This window comes from Schistocerca serialis, chromosome 8 (genome assembly GCF_023864345.2).
Source record: "Schistocerca serialis cubense isolate TAMUIC-IGC-003099 chromosome 8, iqSchSeri2.2, whole genome shotgun sequence".
Classification (NCBI taxonomy): domain Eukaryota; kingdom Metazoa; phylum Arthropoda; class Insecta; order Orthoptera; family Acrididae; genus Schistocerca; species Schistocerca serialis.
The window spans coordinates 39323877-39351330 of NC_064645.1; the positions used below are offsets into that span (position 1 = coordinate 39323877).

The 27454-nt window shown below is 38.3% G+C and overlaps 1 protein-coding gene across 1 annotated transcript in view; it reads left to right on the top strand.

The window, feature by feature from the left end:
- Nucleotides 1–27454, top strand: part of LOC126416750 (Down syndrome cell adhesion molecule-like protein Dscam2) — an 859584-nt gene that overhangs the window by 664591 nt on the left and 167539 nt on the right. The window contains exons 15-20 of the mRNA XM_050084589.1: nucleotides 2909–3082; nucleotides 4344–4494; nucleotides 11818–11966; nucleotides 12077–12208; nucleotides 25149–25316; nucleotides 25708–25927. Of these exons, the coding sequence (XP_049940546.1) occupies nucleotides 2909–3082; nucleotides 4344–4494; nucleotides 11818–11966; nucleotides 12077–12208; nucleotides 25149–25316; nucleotides 25708–25927 (994 nt within the window). The remainder of the gene's footprint in view (nucleotides 1–2908; nucleotides 3083–4343; nucleotides 4495–11817; nucleotides 11967–12076; nucleotides 12209–25148; nucleotides 25317–25707; nucleotides 25928–27454) is intronic.

The following is a 27454-nucleotide window of genomic DNA, read 5'->3' on the forward strand; positions in this document are numbered from 1 at the left end:
ACAAAACTTGTGATTGGGTTGCAGTAACATGGTAATGCATGTCTCAGAGTTGTTTATCCCCATCTTATTCGGTGAAAAAATCATAGGGAACCATTGAATGAAATGTTGCACCTGCAGTGGTCTATCCACTGACTTCACTGTCAGCGCAGTGTTGTGTATCTCTAAACCCAGTGCGTTAAGAGAACCGTACCCAGCAAGTTACAGGTGTCCATGGTAGTGACAAACAGGATGTGAGTCACATCTGTTTTGTCCTTTAACATGTATTTCCATGGAAGAAACTATCAGTGAACTTATATCATTACTGAAACTCTTAAAAGGTGTGGAAAGTGGTTGAAGAATGGTGCCTCTACTTTTTTGTACATGTTCCAAACAATTATTGATGGATGAATCAGTTTCAGTTTGTAAGGACACTGTCACTGTGATAATTTGAACCCCCAGTTTCATGCGCTTGGCCGAAGATATGATGCATGCTACGTTGGCATTTTCGAACTCTGTCTGGTCCAGGGCCTGCACAGATTGTTCTGCTTGAGCATAACGCACATTCACATGTGAGGAGGAGATGCAGACCTCCGCTTTATGTCCTATTTTGCCGCAAGATGTACATCTCAAAGGTCAAAATGACATTGGCGGCAGGGGTGTTGTATGAAATATAGTGCACAGTGGTAGGTCCAATATTAGCAGCCTGTTGAGGGGACCCCATCCTACTTGTAGAGTGGCCATTGGTGCCTACTGGTGGGATTGGCTGTCTCAGATGCGAACACTAGGGCAGGATCATGCAGAGCCACCGAAGAGAGGAGTGATTTTTCATATAGCTGTGAGAAAAGCATCAAGTTATGGATCTTTGAGGTTGAGGAGATCGTGTCACAGTTTTTGTCAGGAGGTTGCACTAAAACCATGTCTCTGACTAGGGAGGAAGCGTAAGCCTAATAATGTTACCCACTAATACTCCTGAATTCACAGTGTCTTAAGAGTCCCTGTACTGAGCAGTCTACTCATGGTACGATTCAGCCATGCGGCTGGGGTGTGGACCTGTGAATCAGAATAATCTGAGAGGCTAGACTTGATCGTATCACGTGGGAGGTCTTGAGACTCTGCTTCAGGTTATAATAGTTTCACTAACTGGAACACTAAGGAGCCTCCAAGAGCCAAGAGGAAAGCGCAACACTGCATGTCACCTCATAGATGCAGAAGTGTTGTTCCAGTTGGGTGATGTAGCAGTCCCGTGGTTGCACCCACCAGCGGAAGGGTGGGAAGAACAGTGGCAGTTGACAGATATTTTGCACCGTTGAGGCTATCTGTGTGTGTTTGACTGACACTAGCAGTGTGGGTTAGGTGATGGCCTACACCCATGCCATGGGCCTCCTGTTGGTTTGCTGTATTTGCTGGAGTAGGACAATAACTGGGTTTCTGAGGTCCAAGGTCTCTGGTGGAGCTGCCATGGAGATAGAGAAATCACCAGTTCACTTTCTGCAACAGCACGCATAAAATACAGTTTTTAACTCGTCACTATTATTATGTCCGACATAATTGATACACCTTTACATTGAATGCGCACACTTCTGAGCTTTCAGCCTTTAGCTGTATGTTAACAACAACACAGAAAAATGCTTCTGGGAGTATCTTCCAAAACTAATCAGTTAACACCATATAAATTAAATACTTCTTCAGAAAATTTACTGTTGCAAGAAGAATTATTCTTGAACACTGTAGTAAACAACACAGTTTTACAGAATGTTAATAAATGGAAAACAAATAATCAAGTCCCTCCTGGCCAATATAACTCATAGAACAAAAGTTAAAGTTCTGACAAGCCACCATCGAGCACACTCGTCGTGAACACTAGGGCCATGCTGAGTATGAATAGCAAAAAAGTTTGTGTTCCTCACTACAATCATCAAAACAATGACAGTCCAGATCCTTCACACTGGCAGAGTTCGGTCCCTGAGGTTATGGTGTCTTTATTGAAGGATGGTGGTGGACAAGGGACTTGACAGCAATGTTGACGGCAGCTCTAGTGAGCTCCATTAATTCCAGGCTGGTGAAGTCACTGCCTTCTGTTGCCCTTGTGCAAGCTTCAGTTCTCAATGTGTCAAATGCTACATCTTTCTGATTCGCTGCTTGGCCGGGTCACAGAAGCAGAACATAGTCTTGGTCAATGCACGTCAGTGCTAGCTGTGCATGACAATAGAGACTTTGGCGTGGCTGCTGGCGCCACACTCTGATGGTCTACTTGCTGAGTTTTTGACCCTGTCATGACCCGAGTGGAGTGGATAGTGTTTGAATTGTGCGGCTGGCAGGCGTTTGACCACTGTTTCCCCATGATAGGCATGCCGCAGCAGATGAATTCAAAAAATGCATTGTAATTTTGTCTATGTGGCCCCCTCATCTAAATATACCAACACTGGTTTAATATTCTCATTAATATATCTGATTCAGAAGTAATAGATGCTTTACATGTTTCTTCTGCTTCTTTGCTGGATTATGATATTCATTTACTTTCACATCGTTATTATTTTTCCTTCTAACCCTTTTGTCATCTCCCAGTTATAATGTTTTTCTAATGCTTTACAGTCAGACAGTTACTGCTATATAATTCTGTCAGCTCTATCCTGTTATTTGTGAGCTGTCACTGAGCACAGAATTTAATCTTGATTTATGCACTTATTGCTTATAGTGAGGAAGAGTGAACAGAAAGCTATGGTAATACATATTTATTTGATTATATTACAATGTTTTAGATGTAGTGGAAATGAAATACTCTGTAACTCTTTACCAGTCTATAAAAAATTCAAAAATATATCTGTCTTTGAAAACAAAGCAGATCTGAAATACATTGCAAATTTTTAAATTAGTACTGACTGAAAACTGAATATTTCGCATGTGAAGTGTTATTTTCAATCTTTTTCAGGTGACACACCTGGAGATTATAATGATCTTAAGCCCAACAACCCCAATATAAGAGTGGAGGATGGGACACTGTCAATAAATAACATACAAAAAACTAATGAAGGCTATTATTTATGTGAAGCTGTAAATGGCATTGGGTCAGGATTGTCTGCTGTTATTTTAATCAGTGTGCAAGGTAGGAAAAAAGATTTAAGTAATATAAAGTATAATGTTTATTATTATAATATTTAGTGTGCAATATTATGAATTTTTCCAACAGTGTGGTTTATAAAAACAATAATTAAGCTCTTGACAAATTAATGTTGTTTTAGATATTGATTAAAGTGCTAAGAAGGAATACCAAGCCTCAAATACACACAGAAACAAAGAGTTGGATGTTATAGCACAACTTCTGAGTTACAGCTCCATGATAGTATTTCACTTAACATAAATGCATAGCCAGTAGGTGAGTGTGGTGCCTTTAAGGCTGTCTCAGGCTATCATCTCCTGAGAAATCTGTATATGAGTTTTTTCATTTGTAATTATTTGAAATAGTGGCACTCTGCTAGTACAAAATTGTTGATGCTTTTGTGGCCACTTGTTGCCATATTGTCTGGTGGCTTTAATCTCAGGCTCTTTGGCTGACATTTCTGTAATAATTTTCTGACTTTTGCCAGCAGGAGGTGCTGGCATTCTCAAAGATTTGTTCTCTGTTGCTGGCAGTCACCAACAATAGAAGGTGAATCTTTGACAGTGCCAACTAGTCAGGCTGGCAAAACATTTGAAGGATCTTTAAAGAACTGTCATCTGGAAAAACGAGATGAAAGTCATCAGGTAGCCTGTTAGTTGATCCCATATTTATTAGCAGACTCTGCATTAGAACAAATTCATATACTTTAAATCAGGCTGTTTCAGTGCTGCTCCATGAGTCACAGTTACCCGCAATCAACTGTCAGCTCACTCATAAGTACAGGCACTTGTAGTATAGGCTACTTACCAGATGGCCCTACTATAATGCATTCATGCCTCTCATCTATGTACATGAGCCATCTGCTGACTCTGGAGCCCAGCAGGTGCTCAGCAGAGGCTTACAATTGTGTAGGCTTCAGTACAGAGCTACCTGACTGCTCACTCATCAGCAGCTTACCCAACAATGGGTGCATGGCAGTATGCAGATTGACATCCGAGCTGGAACAGCCTGCTGTAAAGACTTACATTTCTGTGGAAGGAACATCTACTCTGAACTGATTAATAACTGTATAGGAAAGCCCTGGTTACTCAGAATTGATTTATTCTCTTTGCACAATAAACTCAGATCCACATTTTTTTCCCTCTTGTCCCTCTAATTTAGTTCTGGCCTTCACAGCCCTCTGCCTTCCCTAGAATCCTGTCTCAGAGCTCTTTACTCATTGGTAACTTAACTCATGGTTCTAATGTTAATAAAAACTATTTTACAGCTCCCCCTCATTTCGAGATCAAATTGCGTAACCAGACATCACGTCGTGGGGAACCAGCTGTCCTGCAATGTGAAGCTAGAGGTGAAAAACCAATTGGTATCTTGTGGAATATGAATAACAAACGCCTTGATCCCAAGAGTGACAATAACAGGTACAAAAAACAAAAAACAAAACATCTTTATGCTCATAGTTATTGATACACTAACTAACTTCTGCATACTCCAGAAACTGATTAAGAATACTTTACAGATCCACATGTGCTTGTCAAAGCTTGTAGTGTTATGTAAAACATGCAACATTACTGGATATTGATCATGTATACAGGGTTAATTGGTTACTCTGTATCCGAACATTAATCTTCATTTGACTGTAAGAACCGCACAAAGACAAAGGCAAAGGCAAAGTAAAGTAATTTTTAGAAATGCTTAAAACTATCAGGATTTCAGTTGAAGTGATTAAAAAGATGCAAAAGTCAACAACAAATGGAACACTGTTGTAGTTCCCAGTGTTAACATGCAACAGGAGTCAAACACGAAGCTATGAAGGTGTGCTGAAAGCTAATGCCTCCGAATTTTTTATTCCGTTGTCAGTATATTACATGTCATGCATGTTACTTGGTCAACTTTCCTGCCTGTGCCGCTAGAGGGCTCAGAATTGTAGCGTGTGATATGGCAATGTGTAATTTAACTACATATGTTGCTGGACTGCAGGACACTCATAAAACTGAAAGCATTAATTCTAAGCATTTATCCACACATCAAGCACCCTCTGCTACAGTATAACAATGTCAGACCCCACATGAGTGCTGTGAAATCTACAACCTGACACCTTGGGTCCGCTGTCATCAGTCATCCTCCATACAGTCCTGACTTGGTCCCATCCAATTTTCCATTGTTTCCAAAGTTTAAAGAACACTTTTGAATATTTCACTTGATTGTGATGAAGCGGTACAAGCAGAGGTGAGGTGGTTGCTCAGTCAACAAAGACAAACATTCTACAGTGACAGCATCAACAAAATGGTCTGCCATTGGGGAAAATGTGTTCGTCACCAGGTTGGCTATATTGAGAAATAAATATGTAGATGCAAAGAATAAAGGTGTAAGTGTTATAAAGTTTTATATATAAAACAGAGATGAGATGACTTACCGAACGAAAGTGCTGGCAGGTCGATAGACACACAAACAAACACAAACATACACACAAAATTCAAGCTTTCGCAACAAACTGTTGCCTCATCAGGAAAGAGGGAAGGAGAGGGGAAGACGAAAGGAAGTGGGTTTTAAGGGAGAGGGTAAGGAGTCATTCCAATCCCGGGAGCGGAAAGACTTACCTTAGGGGGAAAAAAGGACAGGTATACACTCGCACACACGCACATATCCATCCACACATACAGACACAAGCAGACATAATTTTTCCCACGTGGAATGTTTCCTTCTATTATATTGTTAATAAAGTTTGTTGTATTTAAAAAGCTTTAAGAGTTTTTGCATAAAAATATGGAAGCATTAGTTTTCAGCACACCCTTGTGTATTTAATTTCAACCCACTCTTAAATTTCTGCATATTTCTGCATGACAGTGGGCGTGCACAAATGCCTGCGTGGATGCATCATCTAGCTACTGCCACAAATTCCATTTCACTGAAGAGAATTATCAAAACATGTTGCTGTATAATTATTATGTGTTGTTTGAGAACTGTACCACATCATAGATTTTGGGTGGAGTGGGGCCTGGACTGGGGTAGTGCAAATGTGGGTTTATTTTGGCTCTTGTAGCCATGCTATACTGGCACCTTGTCATTGGCCATACCTGCAGCAGCACATGGGAAAGCAAGACACAGTTTCCAAGGTTACAACTAGCGTGACGGGCTCCGTGCCAGCACAATGTGCGACCGTACTCTGCTACCAGTTGTAGTATAGAATTTGGGTGGAGTCTGATTTGGTCTGGGGAGAGTGGAGGCACAGGATTATTTTGCTGGAAAAAAATGTATTAAAACAAGAAATTCATTTCACAGCAAATCACAAGAACAGAATATTAAACAAAGTTGGCAACTCAGGGCTTATTTCAACAAAAACTTTATAAAACAATATATACCTTACACAACAAATCACAAGAACAGAATATTCTACAGACCTGACAACTCAAGACGTTATTGCTCAGCTCTAGTTCTTGAGCAAGCTGGGCACTAGAGTTGTTGTTGTTGTTGTGGCCTTCAGTCCAGAGACTGGTTTGATGCAGTTCTTCATGCTACTCTATTTCATGCTACTCTATCCTGTGCAAGCTACTTCATCTCCCAGTACCTACTACAACCTACATCCTTTTGAATCTGTTTAGTGTATTCATCTCTTGGTCTCGATGTACGATTTTTATCCTCCACACTTCCCTTCAATACTAAATTGGTGATCCCTCGATGTCTCAGAACATGTCCTACCAACCGATCCCTTCTTCTAGTCAAGTTGTGCCACAAACTTCTCTTCTCCCCAATCCTATTCAATACCTCCTCATTAGTTATGTGATCTATCCATCTAATCTTCAACATTCTTCTGTAGCACCACATTTTGAAAGCTTCTATTCTCTTCTTGTCTGAACTATTTATCGTCCATGTTTCACTTCCACACGTGGCTACACTCTATACAAATACTTTCAGAAACGACTTCCTGACACTTAAATCAATACTCAATGTTAACAAATTTCTCTTCTTCAGAAACGCTTTCCTTGCCATTGCCAGTCTACATTTTATATCCTCTCTACTTCGACCATCATCAGTTATTTTGCTCCCCAAATAGCAAAACTCCTTTACTACTTTAAGTGTCTCATTCCCTAATCTAATTCCCTCAGCATCACCCGATTTAATTCGACTACATTCCGTGATCATCGTTTTGCTTTTGTTGATGTTCATCTTAAACCCTCCTTTCAAGACACTGTCCATTCCGTTCAACTGCTCTTCCAAGTCCTCTGCTGTCTCTGACAGAATTACAATGTCATCAGCAAACCTCAAAGTTTTTATTTCTTCTCCATGGATTTTAATACCTACTTCGAACTTTTCTTTTGTTTCCTTTACTGCTTGCTCAATATACAGATTGAATAGCATCGGGGAGAGGCTACAACCCTGTCTTACTCCCTTCCCAACCACTGCTTCCCTTTCATGTCCCTCGACTCTTTATAACTGCCATCTGGTTTCTGTACAAATTGTAAATAACGTTTTGCTCCCTGTATATTACCCCTGCCACCTTCAGAATTTGAAAGAGAGTATTCCAGTCAACATTGTCAAAAGCTTTCTCTAAGTCTACAAATGCTAGAAACGTAGGTTTGCCTTTCCTTAATCTGGCTTCTAAGATAAGTCAGTATTGCCTCATGTGTTCAAATTTCTAAGGAATCCAAACTGATCTTCTCCGAGGTCGGCTTCTACCAGTTTTTCCATTCGTCTGTAAAGAATTCGCATTAGTATTTTGCATCTGTGACTTATTAAACGGATTGTTCAGTAATTTTCACATCTGTCAGCACCTGCTTTCTTTGGGATTGGAATTATTATATCCTTCTTGAAGTCTGAGGGTATTTCGCTTGTCTCATACATCTTGCTCACCAGATGGCATAGTTTTGTCAGGACTGGCTCTCCCAAGGCTGTCAGTAGTTCTAATGAAACATTGTCTACTCCCGGGGCCTTGTTTCGACTCAGGTCTTTCAGTGCTTTGTCAAACTCTTCACGCAGTATCATATCTTCCATTTCATCTTCATCTACATCCTCTTCCATTTCCATAATATTGTCCTCAAGTACATTGCCCTTGTATAGGCCCTCTATGTACTCCTTCCACCTTTCTGCTTTCCCTTCTTTGCTTAGAACTGGGTTTCCATCTGAGCTCTTGATATTCATGCATGTGGTTCTCTTTTCTCCAAAGGTCTCTTTAATTTTCCTGTAGGCAGTATCTATCTTACCCCTAGTGAAATAAGCCTCTATATCCTTACATTTGTCCTCTAGCCATCCCTACTTAGCCATTTTGTACTTCCTGTCAATCTCATTTTTGAGACGTTTGTATTGCTTTTTACCTGCTACATTTACTGCATTTTTATATTTTATCCTTTAATCAATTAAAGTCAATATTTCTTCTGTTACCCAAGGGTTTCTACTAGCCCTCGTCTTTTTACCTATTTGATCCTCTGCTGCCTTCACTATTTCATCCCTCAAAGCTACCCATTCTTCTTCTACTGTATTTCTTTCCCTCATTCCTGTCAATTGTTCCCTTATACTCTCCCTGAAACTCTGTACGACCTCTGCTTTTGTCAGTTTATCCAGGTCCCATCGCCTTAAATTCCCACCTTTTTGCAGTTTCTTTACTTTTAATCTACAGTTCATAACCAACAGATTGTGGTCAGAGCCCACATCTGCCCCTGGAAATGTCTTACAATTTAAAACCTGGTTCCTAAATCTCTGTCTTACCATTATATAATCTATCTGATACCTGTCAGTATCCCCAGGCTTCTTCCATGTATACAACCTTCTTTTATGATTCTTGAACCAAGTGTTAGCTATGATTAAGTTGTGCTCTGTGCAAAATTCTATCAGGCGGCTTCCTCTTTCATTTCTTAGCCCCAATCCATATTCACCTACTACATTTCCTTCTCTCCGTTTTCCTACTACCGAATTCCACTCGCCCATGACTATTAAATTTGCGTCTCCCTTCACTATCTGAATAATTTCTTTTATTTCATCATACATTTCTTCAATATCTTCGTCATCTGCAGAGCTAGTTGGCATATAAACTTGTACTACTGTAGTAGGCATGGGTTTCGTGTCTATCTTGGCCACAATAATGCATTCACTATGCTGTTTGTAGTAGCTTACCCGCACTCCTATTTTTTTATTCATTATTAAACCTACTCCTGCATTACCCCTATTTGATTTTGTATTTATAACCCCGTATTCACCTGACCAAAAGCCTTGTTCTTCCTGCCACCGAACTTCACTAATTCCCACTATATCTAACTTTAACCTATCCATTTCCCTTTTTAAATTTTCTAACCTACCTGCCCGATTAAGGGATCTGACATTCCACACTCCGATCCATAGAACGCCAGTTTTCTTTCTCCTAATAACAACATCCTCCTGAGTAGGCCCCGCCCAGAGATCCAAATGTGGGACTATTTTACCTCCGGAATATTTTACCCAAGAGGACGCCATCATCATTTAATCATACAGTAAAGCTGCATGCCCTCGGGAAAAATTACGGCTGTAGTTTCCCCTTGCTTTCAGCTGTTCGCAGTACAAGCACAGCAAGGCGGTTTTGGTTAGTGTTCCAAGGCCAGATCAATCATCCAGACTGTTGCACCTGCAACTACTGAAAAGGCTGCTGCCCCTCTTCAGGAACCACACGTTTGTCTGGCCTCTCAACAGATACCCCTCCGTTGTGGTTGCACCTAAGGTACGGCTATCTGTATCGCTGAGGCACGCAAGCCTCCCCAGCAACGGCAAGGTCCATGGTTCTTTTGGGGGGGGGGGGGGGGGGGGGGGGGCACTAGAGTATAACAAATCAATTAAAGACTTCATAAGCAACATCATGAAATGACTTAATTTTGGACACAGCCCTAGACACATAAGGGGACACCAACAGGAACAAAATAACATATCAAAATGTTCGTACTCTTGGCCTATGGACATTACAGTTGGGCACCACTCAATGTAATAGTACAAATGTGTAAAGTCAGAGTCACCTCTAAATAGTGGAATCACTCTTTTGTCCCACAGACTTTGCAATTGGGTGTCAACTCCATATAGCAGACCCAGTGAATAGTAGCACCTACTTCTGTCTCTACCTGCCAATTACTCACTACTACTACTACTACTACTACTACTACTGCTACATTATAAATCTACCTACACTATGAAGAACAGTAACCACACAATTGACAGAACTCTTGTTTTGAGAAATGTTAACGATGACAGCAGTGAAGCAATAAAGAAAGTAACTGAATAAGTAAACAAGTAAAATGTATAACAATGAGTGGAATGTGGGTATTGTGTGATAATAGAGATCAAGGCCATGAGGTTGGTGGCATGTGAGGATAATTGTAGAGAAGCATGTTCTGACCTGTGGCAGTCAAATAAACTAGTATGTGGTGGGAGAATCTAATTAACCTACATAGTGTAGCAGGCACTAGGGTCACGTGAGTCATGCTGTAGAGATGTTCAGCAACTGGGTACTGGATGCCCTCAAGACCAGTTCTTGTTTGTCCATTCATGCACACAGCCAGTTTGATGCTGATCATTTGTACATAAAATGTGCAGAGTGAATCTCTGTTAATGGTTAACATCATGGCCCAGTGCTTCTGAAAATGGTGTGTTTGACCTACTCTCTCTGACACTTTCCCCTTCAATCCAGTTTCCCCTCGTTTTTAGAACATCCCAGGATGCGAATGATCTGATCCTCCTCTCTAACATTAGTCATCGTATCCCAGAGGAAGGAACTAGTAGCTCTGTAGAGCTACTACATGGGACAAGTTTTCCACTTTTAAAAGTGTCTATCAGCAGCACTGGAATTTTTACTCCTAAACGTAAGTGATGATCAGCTGTTCTATTTATTTGAAATTTTATAGTTTTCTCAAGTGTATTTTCCTTTATAAGTTGCAGTCCACTGTGTTTCTTACTGCAGTTCATGCTCACAAACAAAAGTTGAAACTAAGAACCCCACTGAAAAGTGGTTGTAGTGCTGTTGATTCTATTCATCAGATATTCTCACTGGTAAATGTTTTTTTAAATTACCACTACCAATCCCAGACTTTGTCAACTAGTATATTACTTATTTATTTAGCGACATGTTTCGAGGGCTATACCTCATCTTCAGGCTAAATGGCATTACAAAAACAACTTTACAATAAGGTCATACTGATGGTACATAGTGTTTTCATAAATGCTGTGGTCATCTTGTGGAAAAAGAGAAAACTTAGTAAGAGGCAATGTCGCTTTGGAAGCTGGACTGATGTTTGCAGGAAAATGTTTTGTAACAGTCACTCACTTTGTGACATCAATATGACCTTATTGTAAAGTTGTTTTGTAATATCATTTAGCCTGAAGGTGAGGTATAACCCTCGAAACATGTCATTAAATAAATAAGTAATACAATAGTTGACAAAGTTTGTGACTGGTAGTGGTAATTCTCAGTGGTCTTTTCATCTTCCCAAAAAATTGAAGACTAATAATAAACATATAATATGATAATGATATATCTTGGTAGGAGGGATTAAACACTGCTTAATGCCTTAATTAGAAACAAATTTTCAGTAATAAAGAACATTTTAAGACATTTAGTGAATTTTTCTTAACATTGTTTTTATTTGTATAAGATACTTTGTAAGTGAAGGTATGTAACTATTCTGTTCTGTAGAACATTCAGTTTAGCAGTGTGTTCAGAATATAATACACTAATGTGAACTTTTACTTTGTGGTTATTTCTCAATTGCTGTTACTGCAATACCATTTCACAGATACACGATCAGAGAGGAAATACTTCCTAATGGTGTTTTGTCTGACCTGAGCATAAAACGAACTGAGAGAGAGGATTCTGCTCTGTTCACATGTGTTGCTACAAATGCATTTGGGAGTGATGATACAAGCATTAATATGATTGTTCAAGGTAATGTTTGCTGTAGTAATGCTGATAGCTGGAAGCAGTAGATACTGTTTGTGTTGGACACACGCCTGCATTCTGTACAAGTACATGCAACAGTGTTGATTTTTTGACAGAGGTTCCTGAAGTACCTGATGGCTTGAAAGTTCTGGATAAATCTGGCCGATCTGTTCAGTTGTCTTGGGCTGCACCATATGATGGAAAGTCTCCAATCAAGCGTTATCTTATTGAATTCAAACATGCAAAAGGTATTACAGTTATTTACTTATCTGTGTATTTGGATTGGCCATTTTGAAAAGGGGTCATCTCCAGTTTTCCAGATTTTACAGGAGAAACAAAAACCATATTATAATGCTTACATTTTGTAGAATGGTGATGAATCTTTTTTCTGTTAACAGTTGTCTTGTTAGGAATAAAAATGTTATTTTGGACAGTTTTAACCTGTTCTTGTGCACAAGGAAATTAATTTTTCATGAGAGAGATGACTTGTTTTCAAAATGCACTTTTTTTAGGTTGTATATAAAGAGTATTTGTATTTGCAATATTACAAAAATATTTGCAATATTACAAAAATCTCCAAATGAGTCTTATGCTCTCACACAAATAAACTGAAAAAACTGTGAAAACAGCATGATGGTTCTGGGAAGTCCGCACAATAAAATGAACTTTGTTTTAGAATTCTTCAGAAGCTTCATCATTCATGCTGGCAGGCCAAAGGTAAATATCATCATCAAATTCCTTGTGTTTATCTCATACGTATTGGTACAACTTATTTAAATCTTCGATTTTCTCAACATTTATAGGAATTTTCCCAGCGTAAGATGGATTATTAGATGGATCTCGGATGAATAGCAATGAGCCAGTTCATTATTTCCTTAGTAAGCGAAATTGATCCTCTATTATGCAATCTGCAGGGGGTTTCACAATCACAGTTCCTGGTACCTGACTTGTAAATTGAAATTCATAATACTTATTCACTGCAAAATTAGATTTTTCTTTGTTAGGGGTTGCTTGGCCAAAACTTTCAGTTGAAAGGACTTTCTTTTCGAAGGATGTGTGCCACCAAGTATTGAATGCTGCCACATCTTGATGAGTAGCATGCTTTACATTCAATTTACTCAAATTTGATGACCTTTCAATTATATCTCGTACTGTTGAGGAGAATAAATCCTGTCCCGATGTCAAATTTTCCTTTTCACCATCGCAAAATCTCGGTTACAATCTTTGAAGGAATGGTTGCCTTGAGCAAAGTACAGTATTATTTTTGAAAACCTTCTCTTCATGACAATGGGAATAAGAATTCTACTTTGGTATTGTTAAGGTTTTTGCCCCGGCAACCATCACAGAATAGATTAAGCTGTTCTGCTTCACTATGGATGTATTCTGTAATGTCACTTAAAAAGAGCAAACTTCATTGGGACCTTTTTCCCTTCCTTTTCAATACATGAGTAAAAAGTTGCTTTTCCAGTTTTGAAATTGCAAATGCAAAATTCGTTTAGCCATAGCTGACTAATAACACACCTCTTGTATAGGCAAACAAGACAGGGGAAGATTTTGCGTGTAATCGAAGCACACTGCAGATACTTTTTCATTTTCTTTGCATGTTGGTCAGACAATATTCATTTTTTTGAGTTTTGGGGGTCTTTTCTTGTGGACAATAAGTTCAGTGGTTGCAGCACGTTTGGAATTATCCTTTAAGAAGGGTTCTCTTCTTATTTTGATATCTACCTCTTCACACTTCAAGCACTTGATGACAATTATTGAACAATACAATATGGTACTTGGAAGATTATTGATTGGATTTTGCGAATCTTTGACTTACTTTTTATTTGAATATCTTCATCAAACAAGCATTTCTTGCAGTTTTTTGGTGGGGGAACATTGATTAGTCCTTGGAGAATAATATCTCGCTCATCCTTGGCATTAAACTTATTCACTGTCTTGATCAGTCCATAATTTTTTCAGGTGATATAGTGGAAAAACACCTAAAAATAAATAAATAAATAAATAAATATAATGGAAGGAAACATTCCACGTGGGAAAAATATATAATAATAACAGGTAGCAAGAAAAGCTTATTACAATCCCAAATTTGAGAATGATGATGATGATGATGATTTTTGAAATTTTCGAAGTGCAAACATTAGAATATATGTGTACAAGTGTGTGTGGACATTTTAGGTGTTTCATTTATAGAGTAGAAACTTGTGTACTGTGTATTAAAGCGGAGACCTAGAAAAGTCAGAGAGCTTCATCCTGCCGGAGGCCTCAGTGGTTCACAACCCCACAAAAGGCACAGCAGTCCACCTACCTCACCACCACCCCACAATGGACCCAGGATTATTGTGCAGTTTGGTCCCCAGTGCCCCCCCCCCCCCCCCCCCCCTCCACCCTCCAGGAACGTCTCATACCAGACAAGTTTAAACCCAAATGTTTGCATGTTAGAGTCATTATGGTGTATGCATATGTGGAGACAGTGTTTGCGCAGCCATCGCCGACATATTGTAACTGAGGCGTAATAAGGGGAACCACCCCGCATTTGCTGAGGCAGGTGGAAAACTACCTTAAAAACCATCCACAGACTGGCCTGCACACCGGACCTTTACACTAATCCATTGGGCAGATTGTGCCGAGGACCGGCATGCCTTCCCGCTTGAGAAACAGTGCGTTAGTTTGTGCGGCTAGCCTGGTGGGCGTGAATAGAAAGTTACTTGCAGTCTACTGCAAGTTTTCCAACATAGTTAATATACCCCTTTCCAATCGTCTTCTTCTTCTTCTTCTCTCTCCTTTTTTTGAGGAAAGAGGACACACTTGATGAGCTTTCACTTCCTCACAAAGGCATGTTTGTTTAACAAAAACAAACATTAACACAGTGCGTAAGTGTCAAGCTGTAATAATGGCACTAGACTGCAAATGACAGACTGGCAGGGATTGTTGCATCAACCACAACAAAGGTAGAAGAAGAGGGGGAACAATGGGAGAAAAGTGGGGCAGACAGAGTCCAACATGAGTGTGCAGTACATTTTGAAAATGGGCCATCTCTGAGACACAACTCCTTTTCAGAATGAATGCTATGTTTCCTCTCAGCTGCAACACGCTACAATGATGAGATTTGACTCATTTTCACAAGGAATCACTGAACAGATACCAGAGAAACAGAATCCATTGAAAAAGAATTTTGCGAAAAAATTGGAGATGATCCCTTTTCAAAATGACCAATTCATTTGCTTTTGCACTTTTCGTGTGCCCCATAACTATCATAATTTAGTTTATTTTTGGTGGGTTTGGGAGCTATGGTATTCAGTCTTGTTATGACAGCCCTGTTTTCACTAACCCCTGTACCCATTTTGATGCTCGTTACTAGCTCAGGACTGTTTGTTGCTAAGAGGTAAAGTGTGTTTTCACGACCATTTACTATTTGAGTGGGCTCATGAATTAATTGCTCAAAATAATATTGAGAGAATGCATTTGCACAATTTCAGATGTTGTTTTATGTCTATCTCCAGATTTAAACATGTATTTTTGCCAACATATCGAGAGTAAATTGAAGTCGTCACCAGCTATAATTGTATGAGTTGACTACATGTTTGAAATTAGCCTCAAATTTTCTTTGAACCTTTCAGCAATTGTATCATTTGAGTTGGAAGGTCGGTAAAAGCATCCAATTGTTATTTTACTCGGTTTGGCAAGAATGACTTCTACCCGTACTAACTCACAGGAACTATCTACTTCAATTTTGCTATGAGATAAACTTCTTTTAACAGCAACAAACATGCTATCACCAACTATATATAGCCTGTTCTTTCTGAAGGGAAAGGAAGAGAGGTGAAGGAAAAGGACTGGTGAGATTTAGGAAAAGGGATGGAGTTTGAAAAAGCCACCCAGGACACTGGGTCAGGGCTGACTTCCATTTCCATCCTGTCTGGTAAGTCGTCCACGACCTGAGGTTCTGGATGACTTTTCTGAACTGTACCCCTTTTCCTAAAACTCACTAGTCTAAGCCACTGGCTCCGAAAGCTACCAGACTGTAATACCTTTTATATGTGTGTTCTGCCACTGCTTGGTGAGTAGATTTTTTATGTATCCAATTACATTATATTTCCAAATTTCTCCTCACTTTCTTGTACTGCTTGCTCTATGTACAGATTTAATAACATGGAGTATAGTCCATTAACGTGTTACATTCTCTTCTCAACTGTTTCCTCCATTTCAAGTATTTTGACTTTTACAAATGCTATCTAATTTCTGTACAAACGTCTGATAATCTTTCACTTCCTGTATTTTATCCCTCATAACCTCACATTGTTCAAGAGTGTATTAAATTAAACACTGTCACAAGCTTTTTAAAGTCTACAAATGTTATAAATGTTGGTTTGTCTTTCTTCTGTGTACTTTCTATGATAATTTGTATGGCCATGGCTTCTGCCAGTCTTTCAAGTGTTCTGTATGTAGACAAGGTTACTATGTTGTGCTTGTGACTTATTAAAGTGGTAGTTTAGTAATATTAACACCTTTCATCATCCTCCTTTCTTGGTACTGAAGGTACTGCGTTCTTTTTGAAGTCTGAGGGTATTTGCTTGCCTCATATATCTTGTTTACCAAATGATGCTTGGTTCTCATATGTATCTTAATAATTCATAGAAAATGTCATTTTACCCAGGTTCCTTGTTTGGTATTTTAGTGCTCTGTCAAATTTTTCTTGCAGTTGTGCATCAGCCAGCTCCACATCACCAACTTCTTCTTCCCTTTCCATACTTTTCTTCAGGTTTATTTCCTTTGTATAGCTCTTCTATATATTCCTTCCCTTTTTTGCCCTTCTGTTCTTTGCTCATTACAGATTTGGCACCCGAAATCTCGCTGTCCATACAACTACTTCTCATTTCTTCAAAAGCCTCTCTGATATTACTGTATGTAGCTTCTATGTTTCCCATACCCTCACATGATTTTACAGATTTGAAATTTCTCCTCCAGCCATGGCTTCTTTGCTATTTTGCATTTTCTGTCAGTCTCATTTTTTAGATGTCTGTTTTGCCTTTTGTCTGCTTCAGTTGGTTCATTGCATGTTTTTTCTTTCATCAGTTACATACATAACATATTTTAAATAAAACTAAAAACTATATACAATGAAACCCCTATTTTTCATTTTTGTGTGCTCCAGACGTAAAAAATGCAAAATTTAGGAAAATGCAGACTCCAGAAAAATGTTTAAATCCCCAAAAATATCAGCAAAAACACATGTAATTGGCATATATGATTAAAAACTGCAATCCTCTCCAATATTTTGTTAACAATATATCTAAGTGAAGGAAATTAAATGCATAATACAAGGTTTACAGAATAATTTGTGGTAAATAATTTCATCAGTTCTCAAAAAATCACAGATATGTTAGCAGCAAGTGAAAACTCATCAAAAAAATGAAATTGGTGTCTGGGTACAAGGTAAGTCAGCTGTTTGCTGACATGCTACAGCCACAAATTATACATTCAAAAATGCACGTTTTTGAGAGATCATCCAAGCAAAAATTCATGAACATGTTGAATTAAAACAAAAAACTATAATGATAAATGCGGACATCTGCTTAATGACATACATCGTCACCAATGCTGTTACTGTTTAATACTTTTCTTACAAGCTGCACTTAATATGCTCACCAATGTTAAAATGTTATTTTAGGCTTGAAGAGAGAAACAGAGACATGAAAAAATCAGTTTACTGCCCCAGTTGATGTTATAAGCTTATTAGAAGTCAGATCAGTGAATTTACGTACACTGTGCAAAATGTAAATTTGAAAGATAGCTTAGGTGCTACAGTTTTGCTTCATGTCCTCTATTACTGCTGCCAATCTTTACAATCTACAGTGTGTGTTGTGTGTGGTGCAAAGTATATACACGAGTAATGTATATGGTTATTGCAACTGCATCATGTCAGGTTTGAATGCGAAAGCCTTTAAAATGTGCTATCGCAAAACCTTTGTTCTATTTCCGTGTGAAATTTCTATCAAAGCACACATCATATGCATGAAAAGCATATTTTCAGTACTTCACAAAATGCTTTCATCCCTACCAACACTTCTGTGCTGAAGGGCGAGTCCCCCTCTCAACCAGTAATAATCTCATTTTACATGTATTATTGTGGTGTGGTGGCTGCACTGGCAACTGGGTGACTTAACAAGTCACCAGTCAATAAAAGTTCACTAGCCAGAAATGGACGACATTTCCTCAGCTATGACTGAGAATATTCTTCAGGACTCAGTGTTTGAATTTAAAAGGTTGAAGATTGATATTATTGCTGAATGCAGTACATCAGAAATACGTGCAAGTAGATGAGATAAAGTGGCGGCTGGCCCTCCTCGTCACCTATTGGCTCAGTCTGGAGCATTTTGTGTTGACTGTCTTATTTTTCCATTACCGCTATAAAATAGCAGTAGTTGTATCATGATTGCACCACGACGCTAAATGTGGCACGTTGTGTTGGCAACACCGATCGTGGATTATGTTAGCATTTTCTCTCTCACATCTCGCTTCTTCACAATGCCCTAAAAAATTCTCTTAACTCCACCAACACCCGTAGTGCCTTTTGTGCCACTTACAACTCGTTCAGTCACATCAAATGTCAGTAGGAAGAATATGGGGCGAAGTCAAGCGAGAGATCGAGTAGCAGTTAAAATCGAGGAAAGCCTTACTAGGAAGAAATGTAAAATTGGGGAATTTTTATCACTGATCTTATTGGTTTTTCACAGGGGCTACAGATTTATGGTGTAGAATAGTGAAAAATGTAAAATCAGAGAATGTAAAATCAAAGTTCTACTGTAATTGAATATTTTGGATGAAAAGTAAATGCAAAGATTTATTTTGACCACTGTTTACCTTCAAAACGTGAAATGTAGAGTATTGCCGATAGCAAGTAAAAGTGACCTATTAATTTATTTAGCTTTTGGTACTAACAGTTCTTTCATTACGAAGAGATGAATAAATTTTCAAAGATTAAAGAAAGTAAACAAAGGTCACTCAGATCCTAGGATGAGAGAAATACACTTGTGGTGAGGGTTAGGGTAGACAAAGATAAAGGAGGAGGCAGCAAAGAGTGTAGATCAGAGATGATACATTGTTAAGCACTGTACCAGCCTCTGTCCACAGATGATAAACACAGAATGAGAAGTATAGGTACATTACAGGGAAAAAGAGATGAATAGTACAATTAAGAATTAGGACACAAACAAGAATGATAATAAATTACGTATAAGTATAATGAAGAAGGGAGGGGGGATGTGTTAACAGAGATGAAGTCCAGGAATGTATGAAGCAGATACAAGGATGTGTTTGGGCCATGTTCTCATCACTGGTGTTCCGGGAACTATTGTCCATTTCATAATGACTGACCCCTTACTTTGAGCTTGTATTCTGATTAAATCACATGACAAAGAGCAATGTGTTGTACATAACTAGAATCATGGAAGTGTCTATTTTTATTTGATATATGAATACTGAATTTTAGTTGAAAAAGGGATGACATACACAGCAAAATTTTAGAAAGACCATGCTTTTTCAAGCATTTTTTGATGAGTGTCAGGTTTGAGCAGTCAGAGAAGTCAGATAATAATTAGGAGAAAAATTTCCTATGCACAGATTAAAGATATATCCATTCCTTACTTGAAAGTGGATTTTCATTGTTTTCCAATTCATAATTTTGTCATGATAATGGCAGGTGCAAACTGTCACAATTCGCCTAATGGTGATGCATATGGACAAGACAAAGATTGTAATCCAAGTTCTGGTGTTGTCTTTCACATCTATTATTTTTCTAAGCACATAAATCTAAATGAAGTGCTAATATCACACATTTAATTTATTTGCTTTTGCATCTTTAGGTACTGCCTGCTTGCAGATGCTACATTCCTGTAACTCTGAACCATATTTCTATTTCATTGTTCAAGTACTTACATTGGTGCCACCCATCAGGTAGAAAACAATCATGCTGCCATTCTTTGTTGTGTACTCGTGTGAGATAATTAGTTGCCTTGTGCTTGTGTGACTGAAACCATTCATCATTTATTGGGTTGAGAAAAGCCCATAAACATGCATGGTGATCAGTGTGCATGCTCACTTTGAGAGGGCGGGAGGAGGGGGGTGGGGGCAGAACAGAGCTCTAGCAGTTCTATATCACAGCAGCTGAAGAGGACTTCTGAATATCTTGGTATCAGTGAAATAAATGTTGAGAGAATATAGAGAAACTTCTTCATGTCTTGTATAACCAAAAAAGAGTTCTGGCAGGTGATAGAAGTGTGCATTTGATTAGTTTTCAAGGCAAGTTATATCCACAACTTGCTGGAAATATTGAAAGCTGAAGTGGAAGACTTTCCTGATATGAATGAAACAACGCTTTTACATGTTGTTTAGAAATTGGGCTTCAGATATAAAAAGTTCAGCAAAAAACCTGTCTCATGGAAAATGACCAAGCAGCAGGGAAAAGAGAAGATTTCTTGTAGCAACTAGACACTGTTGAAACAGTGGATTGACTATTCATTACACTGATGAGGGTTGGTGTGGTGCAAATGATTCCAAAAAGTTCAGATGGCAAGAACAAGAAACATGTTATGCATAAAAAATGTATACTAATATCACAGAGGAAGTGTCTAAGAATGGAATGGTTGGAAAGGATGCATTTAAACACTGTCCAGTGCTGGGAGGAAAAAAGCGCATTATTATTTGCAATACTGGTAATAAAGATGGGTTGAAGCAAAATGCTGCCTGTAGTTTTCTTGGGCAAAAAGGAGGTGCAGATTATCATTCTGAGATTATGACAGATACTACAAAGAGTGATTTAGGAGCATTCTCGAAAAAATTACAAAACAGACATATGATTGTTGAAGATCATGCTCCACATCACACGTTAATAAATCTAGTACCACAAAATTCATCTATGAAATGAAGCAATGATTCTATTATTGAATTGATGGAAAGCAATAATGTCACTGGACACGGAAATTAAACTTGTGTGGTTGCCTTTGGTGCTCTGCATATTCAGTGTCTTTGAACTTATTTGGGCCTTTGTCAAGAACAAAGGAGCAAAGGAGAAGAAGAAGAAGAAGAAGAAGAAACTTAAGATAAATGAAACTTTACAGTTGTGTTGCTCTGCTCTGTAAAGTGCCCCCCCCCCCCCAAAGTGTCTGGAAATCAGTGAGTCATATACAGAAACTTGAAAAGACATGTTCACAAAGAGCCTTCTGTCTTGAGGGAGAATAGAACTGTTTCTAATCTAAGGAGATGATATACCTATAGTGATATTGATTTAGGTAGTCATTATTTCACTCATCATTCTTTCCTGCCAAAATTTGTTTGATCTGATCAATTTTTCATTCACTGTAAAAATGCATAATATATTTCATTGTGCATTTATCGAGAGTTGCTTGGTGGTATCAAGTGTTCATTTGCATTTTCCCATTTTATTAATTTCTACTCACAACAACAACTAAATGTGACAATACTGTATTGGAATGCAAATACATAGTTGCCATTTTTCGCTAGTGAATAGGCAGTGATTGCACATTACAATGGTGGTAGTGCACTGGTATGACAACTAAAACTCACCACAGCTTCGCATGGTTTGCAGCTACTAACACAACTTTGTTACAAACTCTAAACTGACAAACACAGGGATTATTCATCAGTAATGACAACAGTGTGACGAACAAAAGTTCAAGCTTTCTATGCCACAATAGATACAATGGTAAGCTCAACCACAGCATCTAGAGTGTGCCATTATATCTTTGAAATGACTAGAAAATAACAAAAATCTGCCTCTAGATAGAGAATGATTGTATCTTTAAACTGTGCTGATGAAACTTTTTTTTCTCTAAGTATGGTCTGGTTCCTATGACCCCTCAAAGCTGACACCAAAAAATGCTCAAAGAATCATACCTTCTCTTAAATATTACTGTGCACATCACCCCTTTTCAACTAAAATGTAATGTTCCATGAGGCCAGCAAGCTACAGCGCATGTAAGCCACAAGATGTAACCAGAATATGAGCTCAATGTCAGAGGTAAATCATTGTGAAATGGATAATAGTATTGGGTGGGAGAATCAAATAGCCTCTGTAATGTAGCAAGTACTCAGATCTATTGAGTCATGTTATAGAACATAACTGAGTTCTTGCTAAACCGTATAGGGTGTTTAGATTCTCCCACCCAGTACTAGTTTCCATAGACTCTAGATATGTGAACTTGCTCTCCAACACATCTCTGCATTGTGACACCTTGCTGGATGTAATCTCCATTAACACAACCCTGTTATATATTTATTATGATTCTTTTTTCCTGTCATAATTCTTCATTGCAATATTTATCTCTCTCTCCCCCTAATGTTTCTTTATTTTCCACTTTGTGCTTATCATCTCTGGACTGCTGCTAGCACTGTGCTGTACTTGTCATGTCTGGACTGCAGCTAGCACTGTGCATCTCTGACATACTCTCTCTGACACTTTCCCTTTATCTTTGTGTTTCATTGTCCTCACTACAGACTGATTCCCATTATTCTGGACTCTAAATCAGCTGCCCTTTCTTTTTAAGCTTCCCCAACACATACTTCTCTCCTCCTCAATGAAGAAACTATTAATTCTGTAGATAGGTAGTGCGTCACTTTTACTTTTATGTGTGTCTATCCAAATCATTACACATTTCGCCTTCTGGAGGTAAAATTTGACCAACCATTCTGCCATATAATTAATATATTTACTCAATTGTATTTTCCTTTGTTACAAACAAGATTTGGATTATAGTGTAAGAAATGAATGTACTCCAGAAGTTATGGCATAGCCTGACAATTTTAGTCCAATGTACCCTTAGTATGTTAGGCTTTGCTGGACACATTCAACACAATACCTGCATGCCATACAGGCCCTATGTATCGACCGTGTGAGTGGCACCCATATCCCATAGGGGCACATCTTTTCTACTTGCTGAAATTTGATTTCTTGCATGATACACAACTTGTGGCTGCACATGTTGTGGGGACGGCTTCACATGTTGTGGGGACATCAGACACTAGCTGTCAGAACTGTCAGGAAGAACAGAAAGGGCTTATACATAAGCTTCAAAACAAGGAAACCTTTTTTGGGAGGAGTGGGGGGTCCTATTGTAGTGCTAAAATGGAAAAATAAGGTGATATATGAAGCGTGTTTTCTAAATAAGTACCGCTTTGAATTTTAAAAAAAAGACGTGCTAAGATATCTCAATAATTTTATTTTTACATGAAAGCCTGTGCCTTAATCTACACACAGACGCCATTACAGTCTGATTCTTCCTTGTTTACGTTGTGTACTGAGTGTTTAAGATGCCTCTGATAATGGTGAGTCCTGCCGACTGTCCTTGAGCGGTACCACAACGACGCTGATGATTTCTTAATCCATATTGTTATGGACGATGAAACATAGGTGATCTACGTCACACCAGAATCAAAGCAACAGTCCATGGAAGTTGAGGAAGGGCATCGTTTTGCTGCAAGACAATGCCCGTCCGCTTGTGGCGAATCAGACCAAAGATCTCATCACATCTTTTCTATGGGAAACTCTAGATCATCCTCCGTACAGCCCTGATCTTACACCCACTGACTACCATCTGTTTCTGCACTTGAAGAAACACCTGGGTGGTCAGCATCTTCAAGACGATGACGAAGTCAAAACAGTGGTGATGCAGTGGTTAATAAGTCAGGCGGCAGACTTTTATGAGGAGGGTATTCAAAAACTGGTACAACGTTAGGACAAGTGCCTCAACATTGACGGAATTATGTAGAAAAGTAGATTAAGGTACAGCTTTCATGTAAAAATAAAATTATTGAGATATCTTAGCATGTCTTTTTTTAGTTTCAAAATGGTACTTACTTAAAAAACACACCTCGTGTATTGCCCTTCTCCACAAAACATCTGGCAACCACCAAAGTGGTGTCTGTATGTTCAAAAGAAGGTCACACAAGAACAATAAAACCAAACATTATGATAGATTATAGGGTGGACAAGACCAGCAGAGACTGTGTCTATCAGCTTTACAGCTACTACCCATTTCCAAGAAAAACAATGAAGTAGTGCAAAAAAATTTCTTTTGCATTTTTCTAATGTGTGCTGTGATTGGTTTTATTTTGTACAAAGAGGTCAGCAAGTAAAAGATATCTATGTTGGAATTTATTAAAAAAGTTAGGATGGGCTTGGTAGCTGAGGAGGAGAGATTCAGTCATTGGATCCAACACCAACCACTGGCCTAAATAAAAACAAGTAAACAACATGGTGCTACTGTAAAGTCTGCCCTGACAAAGGAAAGAAAGAGACTGGCAGCAGGATAAGGAAAGAGAGCAAATAGTTAGTGGTACAAAGAATGCAATGTTGAACTTTGCATACCACAACATGTAATCATTTTTCATCATTTAAATATGAAAGAAATATGTAATTGTTAAGCAGTGTTTTTTTTCCCTTGAAATCTTTGTGAGCAGTTGTAAAACTTTTACTGGGGGGAGCTTTTTCATGTGTTGGCAACTATAATAGACCAGTTCTGACAGAAACACACACACACAAACACACACACACACACACACACACACACACATACACACACACACACACACACACACGTACGTTTCTTAATCTATAAAGTTTGGTGTTTAAAATGATGATAGATTTCTGGCTATTAGATGCTTGACTATTTCGTAATTATTCTTTACATTTCCCGGAAAATCACCAGTTCACCTGTGCAATTGAAGAGGAGTGAGAGCAATGTTGAATGTGTTAATAGTGGTGGAATTTTGAGAACAAACATTCAATATAAATGAAATTCTATAATGAATTCTAGTGACATTCAACTAGGCAAAATAATGACTTGATGCTTTGAAAAATAAGGGAAGCTGGAAAAATATTATGTAAGAAGTATAATTTTGTTGTTGTTATATGACATTCAGTTATTGTACCTAGTAAAGGATTTTTTCCATTTTATTGTTTTCCTTTGTATCTATTATGTCTGTTTACATTGTCTTTAGGTTTGCAGTGATAGTCATTTATGTACATTAAAATCTTTTACTGTAACTGTAATTAACATATTTCACCACCTTATTTAAATAATTTCACATTTTATTTCTGCTCTATTGTGAAAATAATTTGGACTTATCGTGACATGCCAGACTAACCCTTTTTGTAATGTATTACAGGAACATGGGAAAATGACATAGATAGAGTACTTGTTCCTGGTCAACAAACAGTTGCTGGTGTCTTCAACCTTAAACCTGCCACAACGTATCACTTGCGTATTGTAGCTGAGAACGACATAGGAACTTCCGATCCATCTGATACAGTTACGATTATAACAGCTGAGGAAGGTACCCAGAGTTATTATTGACTTTTTCTTTAATTTTTAGAGTACTTCTACAAACTTCCATTAATGCTAGTGTTTTATATCTTACATTTCTCCTGAGCTATACATGCAATACATATCACTTCATTTATGTGAATGTTAGAATTCCTCATTTCATCAGTTGGTAAGCTGATGTTATACCCCAAGTGTCTCAGTAATTCCTACATTTCAGAGTTTGTTTTGCATCTTGGGAACTGGAATATATGCTTAAAACTTGCATTAAAATGTGAAAATATGACTTATTAATGATCTCCGACAATATCTGTTTAGAATATAGAACGAAGCTACATAGGTTTTACATAATAAGAGGCACTTTGTTGAATTAGTTTATCCACATTTCTTTCCTCTGTCCAAAGTACCCAGTGGTCCACCAATGAATGTTAAGGTTGAAGCTGAAGGTCAACATACATTGAAGATTTTGTGGAAACCTCCAGAACGGGATCAATGGAATGGAGAGATACTTGGTTATTATGTGGGTTACAAGGCAGCATCAGCTGACACACCATATTTGTTTGAAACTGTTGAATTCAGCAAAGAAGAAGGCAAAGAGCATCATCTTCAGATAACTGACCTGAAGTGAGTACACCTACACAAATTTTTATCATTTATACATTAATAGAAAAGTCGAGTTACACACACACACACACACACACACACACACACACACACACACACACACACACGCACACACACATGTAAACCTGAACAAACATTAGTATGCTCTCTCCACGTTGTGTCTTTACTTATATCGAATTCATAATGATTGATTCCTGTCCCCAACTTCTATTGCTTGGAAATCCTTTTGTGGTTCGATCCCATAAAGATCACTATATTTTGTTGGTATCATGTGTGTATCTTATTTCATGTAATGTACTTTGGTTAGAAATGGTGGAATACATATATAAATTTATATGAAAGTACCCTCCCCCCTCCCTCCCTCCCTCCCCCCACCAGACCATGTAAACTTTCTCGAACAATAGATGCCAGTTGTTAAACAGTCTCTTTCATACGCTTTAAAGATATATCTTCTCTATTTACTGGAAATGTTTCATTTATTTCCTAGTTAGTTCTTTGTCATAATAATGGCAATTTGGATCATTGGCATTTACCTCATTGTAAACTGTATGCGCAAAAACTGTTGCACTTTGTTGCTGTTTTGGTTTTTTATACACTATGCTTAGATACTGCAGTAAATTTACAACCTTGAGTGCCACAAGTTCATGGATTCTGTGTTGCCAAACCTTTGAGCTGTAAGTCACCATCAAGTGCCATTGTGCCACTGTTTTGGTTTTCATCAGTTATGTTAAGAAGAAATGTTACTTAGTAGTTGCATAAACAGTGGCAGCATTAATGAAATATGTTTATTTATGTGCTGGCCCATTTTAGCTCTGATTACAGTGCATGCTACTGGCATTAGGCATGCCATGATCAGTTAATTAAGTATACAATGAATATTTGTAAATAATAATTAGTACAACATGGGGAAAATAAAACTGACCTGGAAAATATTTATAAGACTGACACAAATGGAGCCCTTTCAATAAAGAGGAAAACTGCTCATCACAGAAATCGCTGACAACTGTGGTTCTGATGCACCAGTTGGCTGCTGTCACGTGTCTGAGCATGCATACATCCCACATGTTCTGTCCATGGTACTTCACTGTGTCATTATGTCTGAATGACTGAAAGGAGCTAGTGTACTTAGTGAGCAGTTGAGTGCAACACAAAATGGTGTGCATGATAAAATAAAAGATGTTAATTGCCAAGTGTTAATGCAAAGCACATTTTGTAGGAAACTGATTGCACAAGGGTTTAAGACTAGAGGTGTTTTGGCAAAACTTCCATCAGAGTCGGCGACACAAAACTTAGTGGCAAAATGGCACGAAATGAGCCCTTCCATAACTGTCCTAAAACTGTTTGAACACTGGAAAATGTTGCTCAAGTGAAGAAAAACCAGGAACAAAGCCTGATGAAATCTCTGTGTCATTAATCTTTGCAAGTGTAAATTAAGTGATTGTCACATCAGAACATCATCCATAAGGTCCCCCATCTGTATCCTTATCAACTGACTCTTGTGCAGGAGTTTAAACATCCAGATGAACT